Source organism: Neovison vison, chromosome 7 (genome assembly GCF_020171115.1).
Source record: "Neovison vison isolate M4711 chromosome 7, ASM_NN_V1, whole genome shotgun sequence".
NCBI lineage: Eukaryota > Metazoa > Chordata > Mammalia > Carnivora > Mustelidae > Neogale > Neogale vison.
In genome coordinates, this window is record NC_058097.1 from 58,520,875 (window position 1) to 58,528,673 (window position 7,799).

Below are 7,799 nucleotides of genomic sequence, written 5' to 3' on the forward strand. Positions count from 1 at the left end.
GGAAGGCGAGGCTCGGTGGCGGGGACCTCCGCCCGCGATCAGGACGCGTGGTCACCAGGCCCTTGGGTCAGCCGGTGACTACCCCCGTGCGCCTCACCTCCCGGAGATGCCCCTGGACGGAAGACGGATGCTCGAGCGGTGAGGACACCGCCGGGGCTAGGACGCCGGAAGCCCCCCTCCGACGCGGCCCCCTCTGAGGGGCCTCTTGTGGGCCAGCGCCACGCGTTGCGGCGCCTTGACGCGCGGATCGGGCCCGGGAGCCGGAGGGGCCGCGTGCGAGCCCCGGGGCTGGGGAGGCCGCCCGTGACGCAGGCTGGAGCCCGGCGCTGTGGAGTGTCTGTCCCACGCGGCACCTCGCCCTGCGTCTAAACGCCGGCGGAGGGGTGTGCGTGGACGTGGAGTACGGGAGTGGTCGGCCGCCACCGCCGCCTGGGGTCTCCGCCAGGGCGAGAGTAGGTGGAGACGCGAACGGACCCGGGCGAAGCCAGAACTAGCCCGGCGCTTAGGGGGTGCAGACGAGAAACCCATAAAACCGTGTTAGATGCTAACATTCTTTTCAGAGTTATATTAGGCAAAATCTTACATGTCGCCATCAGGGACTTATATAGTTTTCTTCTCATGACTATGAGAGTGAGAGAATAACACCTCACTTGGAAGGAGTTGAGAAGACATACGGTCGTGAAGAATGGAAACTTTGCAGAAGATATCAAGAGATTTAAGTTTATGGACTATTACTCATCCATGAGAAGGAATGAAACGGTGCCATTTGTAACGACATGGATGGAGCTAGAGTGTATTATCCTAAGCAAAATAAGTCAGAGAAAGACAAATACCATATGGTTTCACTCAGATGTGGGATTTAAGAACCCAAACAAACGATCACGGAGGGAAAAAAAGAGGAAAACTAAGAAACGCTATTAACTATAAAGAACAAACTGACTGATGGTTGCCAGAGGAGAGGTGAGTGGGGGAGACGTTCAGTAGGTGATGAAGATGAACGAGTGCACTTAAAAAAGAAAAGATTTTATTTATTTATTTATTTGAGAGAGAGAGAGATCAAGAGCATGAGAGGGGGGAAAGTCAGAGGGAGAAGCAGCCCTCTGCTGAGCAGGGAGACCACTGTGGAACTCAATCTCGGGACTCCGGGATCATGGCCTGAGCAGAAGGCAGCCTAATATAACAAACAACTGAACCAGGTGCCCAGGAGTGCACTTCAGATGAGCATTGTGTTGTGTATGGAAGTGTTGAATCACTATATTGTACACCTGAAACTAATATTACACTGTATGTTAGTTGTAATATAAATAAAAATTAAAAAATTTTCAAAGTAGAGAAGAGCGTAATGACTGAATCAAGGATTAAGATGCAGTTGATTTCCTAGAAGAAGATGCTTTTTATAAAAGGAGGTTGTGGAGAAGTGTGGCTTAATTAGCACACAAGGAACAGTGTGATCCATCATTGGGCATAGTAATTTGACCAAATTGGAAAAGGCATTCTTCTTTTCACATGTGGTTGACACCATTAAATTAAATGGTTTGAGGGTAGGGTGTACATCAGGTACCAAAGTTAAGATTTTTATATTCTGTGTCGTGGGTGGCAGAATGTCCAGAGTAAGTGGTGAGAAAAACTATGTAGCTATTGGGAGACTTTGAAATCCCTACTGTAGAGCATGTCTGAGAGTTTTCACAATTTATACACATCGCCTGGTAGTCAATGTGGAAACCCTCATTGACTTTTCTCTGCTTAATCCCCAAATATGGGCCCAGTGACATGTTTATCTAGCACCAGAACTGAATAGTCTTGCAGGGTTCCTATGTACAAACCAGTGAGTTTATTAGGAATTTCCAGGTGTTTAACTGAAATACTGATTTGACAGCACTGACAAGACAAAGCTAGAAAGCACAGAAATATGGGCACTGGAGGTACAGATGAAAAACCGTGAACTGACGTCCTGGAGCATTTAGATGACAGATCTGCGGTAGTGAGGCTGTCCGTCCGCGAGTGGAGTGGAGTGGCTGAGTTACTTCGGTTTACTTAGTGGGTCTGGTCACATGCAGAGACGTGGTCCTGCAAGTGCTCGACATTTCACATTGAGGAACCCATGTAGAATATGGTGAAGGGAGTGACACATACTTCATATAAAGTATTTTTAAGTCAGGAGACACAGTGGTGAAAGCAATGACTGCAATGAGCAGAGAACATGCTTAAGCTCCCAACTGTGTTTATTCTGGTGCAGTCAACTTATGGATGGACGGAGTAGCTGACACATGAGGCTGTAACAGGATACAGGGAAAAGCTGAAGAGTTCCCTAAATTGCTGCAAGTGGAGGAGGTCTTTTCAGAAGATGCGATGTTACATTCATTATTTAGGCATGATTTACTTGGTGCAGTCAGAATATGACACATGACAGAGGTGCTTGTGAATTCATTGAGAATTGAGTGGCACTGATGTACAGTGAAACATTTTGTCTCAGAGATGGTAGCATGCTGGAGGGGAGTATGAAGAGGGTGGGCCTCTGGGCTGATCAGTCCTGGCTTACAAATGGCATACTCATGAGAACATGGGGAATAGTACACGGAGTCTAGAAGCAAACGTGACAGGTGGTAGGTTGTACACCACCAGAGTGGTTATCTGCATAAGGCAGTTACTAGTTCTCTTTTTTTTAAAAGATTTTATTTATTTATTTGATAGACAGAGATCACAAGTAGGCAGAGAGGCAGGCAGAGAGGGGAGGAAGCAGGCTCCCCAATGAGCAGAAAGCCTGATGCGGGGCTCGATCCCAGGACTCTGGGATCATGACCTGGGCGGAAGGCAGAAGCTTTAGCCCACTGAGCCACCCAGGCTCCCCAGTAACTAGTTTTTAAGGTGAGTGGCTGAGTCACCATCCTTGCCTAGGAGGGACATCATCTTGGGAGGCTCTCATGGGAAAGAGCTTCTACAAGAAATAAAGATTCTACCCAGTCACACACCAACTCAAATAACTATAAAGAACTGCTACAAAATGATTCAATTTTTATTAATTAAAATTGTGAATCTAAAACCAACAAAAGACTGATAAAATAGTAGACCCAGGAGAGCTCTCTGGGCAACCACAATGAAACATGTACACACAAGGCTCAAGAAGCCATCTGAATGGATGGAGGCAACACCCTCTGAGAGTGGGCCTGGACCCAGGGGTGCTCCAGGATCTGGGCTAAGGGCAGCCGCTCTGAAGGCTGGTACCTGAGAAGCCTGGAGATCAAGTCCCGGGCCCCCAAAGGTAATGATGGGGGAAGCCTTACATCGACCTGATGATGCCAGAGAAGAAAAAAAAGAACATTAGTTTCTGTGCTGTGTGTTTTCTCCATTCCTTAAGACCCCTGAAAGCACTGTTCTGGATCTCATTAGACAATCTTTACGTGCACCACAGGCTCTGCAAGCCTGGCTCCCGAATGAATGCCCAGAGTGTAGCCATCTTACCTTGAGGATGCGCTGGTATGTCTCAATATGGGAAGGGCTCTCAAAGGGTGGACTTCCCACCAGCAGCTCATAACACAGCACTCCAATGCTCCACAGATCTACTTTCTCATTATATGTTCTCCTTTCAATAATTTCGGGGGGCAAGTAGTCCAGAGTCCCACATGCTGTCTTTCTCCTAGAGGACACCAGGGAAGGGAGCACTATGCAGAGGCCCAGAACAAGGGTAACCCTCCTTTTCTAGATTCCAGTGAGATGGGAGACCCTCAAAAGTCCGAGAAGTCCCCTCCTGAGCATGGGAGTTTGGAAACACTAAGTTGTTTTTTTTAAAAGATTTTATTTATTTATTTGACAGACAGAGATCACAAGTAGGCAGAGAGGCAGGCAGAGAGAGAGGAGGAAGCAGGCTCCCTGCTGAGCAGAGAGCCCAATGCGGGGCTCGATCCCAGGACCCTGAGATCACGACCTGAGCCGAAGGCAGAGGCTCAACCCACCAAGCCACCCAGGCACCCCATGGAAACACTAAGTTTTAATAAGGATCAAGGTTTAGGGACAGCCAATACTGGGACCCACCAATTCTGTATTTTGGAATTATTCATGTAGTTATGCAGTTATGTAGCTCATGATCCAAGATGTTTTCAGATATCTTGGGCATCAATAGAGATTTTGAACAAAGAGACAGTGCATCAAGAAGGACCAATTAAAATTCCTGGAGTTATAGAGCAATGAATTTGACCTATGTGGGTACTTACTGGGAAAGTCACATTACCAGGGATCAAAAGATAAAAGATAAGGTCGAGCTACATTCTTTGTCTACAATTACACATTAAATATATGCATTTGAAAAAGGCAGTACTCAGGGACGCCTGGGTGGCTCAGTTGGTTGAGCAGCTGCCTTCGGCTCAGGTCATGATCCCAGCATCCTGGGATCGAGTCCCACATCGGGCTCCTTGCTCAGCAGGGAACCTGCTTCTCCCTCTGCCTCTGCCTGCCATTCTGTCTGCCTGTGCTTGCTCTCTCCCCCTCTCTCTCTCTGATAAATAAAATCTTTAAAAAAAAAAAAATTAAAAAAATAAATAAATAAATAAAAAATAAAAAATAAAAAAAAAGAAAAAGGCAGTACTCAAATACAAAAGCAAGTTTGCATCTTGCATCTGGGTCTTACACACAGCATGAATTAAATCGGATCATTCCTAAGTGGCACCCAGGGCCCATACCACCACCACCACCAGACCCACCTCAGAGATGGGGTGTGCACAGACCAGCCAAAGTCTGCAATCTTCACCTCACCCTTGAGCCCCAGCAGTAGGTTCTCTGGCTTAATATCCCTGTGGATCACCTTTTTGTCGTGGCAGTAGATCAGAGCATCTGCCACTTCCTCCATTATCTGAGAGCAAAGAAAGAGCTTTTTGGAAATGAAGTCCTCCCCCCCACACTGCATACAAGACAAAATACTCCTCACGCAGTTATAGTTGTAGTGAAATCTTTGTTTCCTGCTTACCGACCCCATTACTTCCTTAATGGCACCACAGTTCTTGGTGGGGGAGGGATTCCTCTCCCTGTTTTATGTGGTCTTATAGGATGGATGCTGAGGTGACAGAACCTCCCCTTTGCCCTAGAACAGCAAGTAGCTGGACACCAGCCCTGTGCTGAGCTAAACAGATAATCTCCCACAGGACCTGAGGCCTGAAAAAATGATACAAAAGCAGGAAGAAAGCTGCAAGATCATTCATTCCATCAGCAAGCTGACCCAGCACTTCTGCTGGTTTGACTGTTGCTCTGATTCCCCATCTGGAACCCTCCAGAAATCTCTTGCTTCCGATTTCTAAGCCAGTTCCACTCACTTACCCGGGGAACCCCTTCCTAGGCTTTCAACATGCTTCTCTGTATAAGGTAGCAGAGTCAGACGGTCTTGCTTACCCTAATTACTAATATCCTGGGGTGATTAGGGCATCCACTGTGAAGTTATGGGCTGTATATGTCATTACATAAAAGGTACAGAATTTGAAACAAAGAAAAAAGAAGAACATGGACAATAATGACAGCCAAAAGCAGTGACTGCCCCTCCCAAGCAGTCCACAGTAAACTCATGGGCCCCAGAGCTCCCAAGACCCCCGTCTCACCGTCACTGTGCGCTGTTCGTCTAATGTGTGGCTCTTCTGCAGCTCCTGGTAGAGCTCACCCCTTGGAGCATATTCCAGAATCAGGTACACGCGGCGGGCATCATGGAAATAGTTGTAGAGGCGCAGGATATTGGGGTGTCTGGAGAAGGGAAAGAGGAAGGGTTAGACTCTTTAGGCCCAACTCCTGATGCTGTCACAAGTGACTGGTCACACAAGGAGCAAGTTGTGCTGGGACCAGAACAAAGCAGATCCGGGAGTGTGAGAGAGGACAGGAGGAGCAAGCAGCAGAATTTGGGTGCCTGGAACAGGGAGGATGACACGGTGTGAGCGCAGTGAACTGCAGAAAAAAATCGAGGGGCCTATTGGAGGGTGGTTTGGGGGGAATGCCGGGCGGGATGCCAGAGATGGAAGAGAACACAGAGTGAGAAGCCGGTGCCGGATACTCCTGTAGCGGGGCCTCACTGCAGGTGCGCCTGGATTTCAATTTCCCTGCGCAGCTGGGGCTCCAGTCCTTCCTTTTCGATCTGGGACTTGAAGAGGACTTTCAGGGCCACGATAAAATGGCTTTCCTTGAGCCGAGCCAGGTACACATTCCCAAATTTCCCCTTGCCCAGAGGACGCCCGATTTCAAAGTCATCCACTGTGAAGCGCCGCCTGTGAGGAAAGGAAGAAAAGAGCCTTATGGGAGGGAGGTGGAGAGCAGTCGGGGACTCCTCCTTCCCTGGACCCCACTGCGGCCCCTGTCCATTCTCATCCGGTCCACGAGCCACCACTAAACTCGCGTGGCTTGCTCATCGCTTGTCGCGCCACTCCCGTCCCCCTGCAGCGACCGCGCCGCTGACACTCACACGGGTGCGCCGCTGAGCTCCACGCGGCCCGCTGCAATGATGGGGGACGGAGGGCGGTCGGCCCTTCTTCCCGCGCTGCGTCCGCCCCCGGCCGCGGACACCAGCCCTTCGCGACGTTTCTTGCGGTCCCGGGTCCTCTTCTGTTTCCCCGCGGGCTCAGATCGGTTCGAACTCATCACGGCGTCTGATCAGCTCCACGGCGACCGGACGCCTTCCTGAGCCTACCGTAAACGTCCTGAAGGGTGGCGAAGGCCCGCAGCGTACAAGCGCCGCTCCTCAGACGCGGAGCCGCACACAAACTTGCAGGGAAAGCCACACGCCTCAAAGCCTGGGACCCACCGACACCGACGAACTCCCAGCCAGCCAGCGCGAGGCCCTTTATCCTAGCGCCCCCCATTGGCTGAACCTGATTGGTTGAAGCTTCCAAGCGCGGAGGCTGCTGGGAGCTTCCCATTGGTTGAAACTTCTGAGCGCGGAAGCAGCGTGCCCAATAGGAGAGATGGAAATGGCGGACGCGGGCGCGTGCGCGGGGCAGGGTCCGGTGGGACATCGGGAGCTGGGGCGTCGGGGACGCAGGACTTCTCGGAAAAGGGGGGACGAACAGAGGGCAGCCTAGAGGGTAGGATACTCAAGGGTCTCCATGAATTAATACCTATGGAAATGCACGAGTGCGCGAGTCCAGTAATGAACTGACCCGGGGCACGTGGGAACAAATAGACGCCAACCGCGGGAAGCAGCCAGGGTGCCCGTGTGAAGCCTGCAAACCACCTGCGCGCCCCACCGCACCGTCAGCTCTTGAAGGTCGTGCCCCATTTGGGCCACTCCCCAGGGCCCTCCTCCATCACGCTCCCTGTAATTTCGGCCTCCTCCCCCAGTGTCGTGCAGCTTTTGGCCTCCTCACTCCACCCCACAAGCCCTGCAGCCTCCCCTAGGCCTGCAGGCCCACTCGGCGCGGTGACACATAGCCTGGTCACCTCTTGCCTCATATATTTGTTGGACCAGCAAAAAATTTTTACCAGCCAAAAAACCAGGTTTATTTGGAAATAATGGAGAATTACAATTAGGGACAAGGAATCTACAGCAAAAATAATAGGCTAGTCCCTCAAACAGGAGAGGAACACAATTTGCGGAGAAGGGAATTTGGGAGCAGTTGTTTTGAAGGAAAGTCTGTTGGAGAAAAGCAACAGTTAAGAAAAAAAGGTTTCCCACTGCTTGAGTTACAGGGGTGGTCAGTTTCTTGCAGGAAAAGCAATGTACATCTTTTCTCCTTGGGGCCTGTTATAGATTATTCTTTCCTGTGGAGGATTATTCTGTTGGGATCTGTGATTGACATCCCTAGGCAGCATGTGAGAGCTTCCCACCTGGACTCCCA

At 50.2% G+C, this 7,799-nt stretch overlaps 1 protein-coding gene across 1 annotated transcript; it reads right to left on the reverse strand.

The window, feature by feature from the left end:
• Window positions 1-3,007: 3,007 nt before the first annotated feature.
• On the reverse strand, window positions 3,008-6,603 carry AURKC (aurora kinase C). The gene is made up of 6 exons (XM_044257504.1): window positions 6,428-6,603; window positions 6,042-6,233; window positions 5,580-5,718; window positions 4,695-4,843; window positions 3,460-3,634; window positions 3,008-3,287 (listed from the first exon to the last, which is right to left on the reverse strand). The coding sequence occupies exons 1-6, from the start codon at window positions 6,601-6,603 to the stop codon at window positions 3,117-3,119; spliced, it is 1,002 nt and encodes a 333-aa protein (XP_044113439.1). The 3' UTR covers window positions 3,008-3,116.
• Window positions 6,604-7,799: the final 1,196 nt, after the last annotated feature.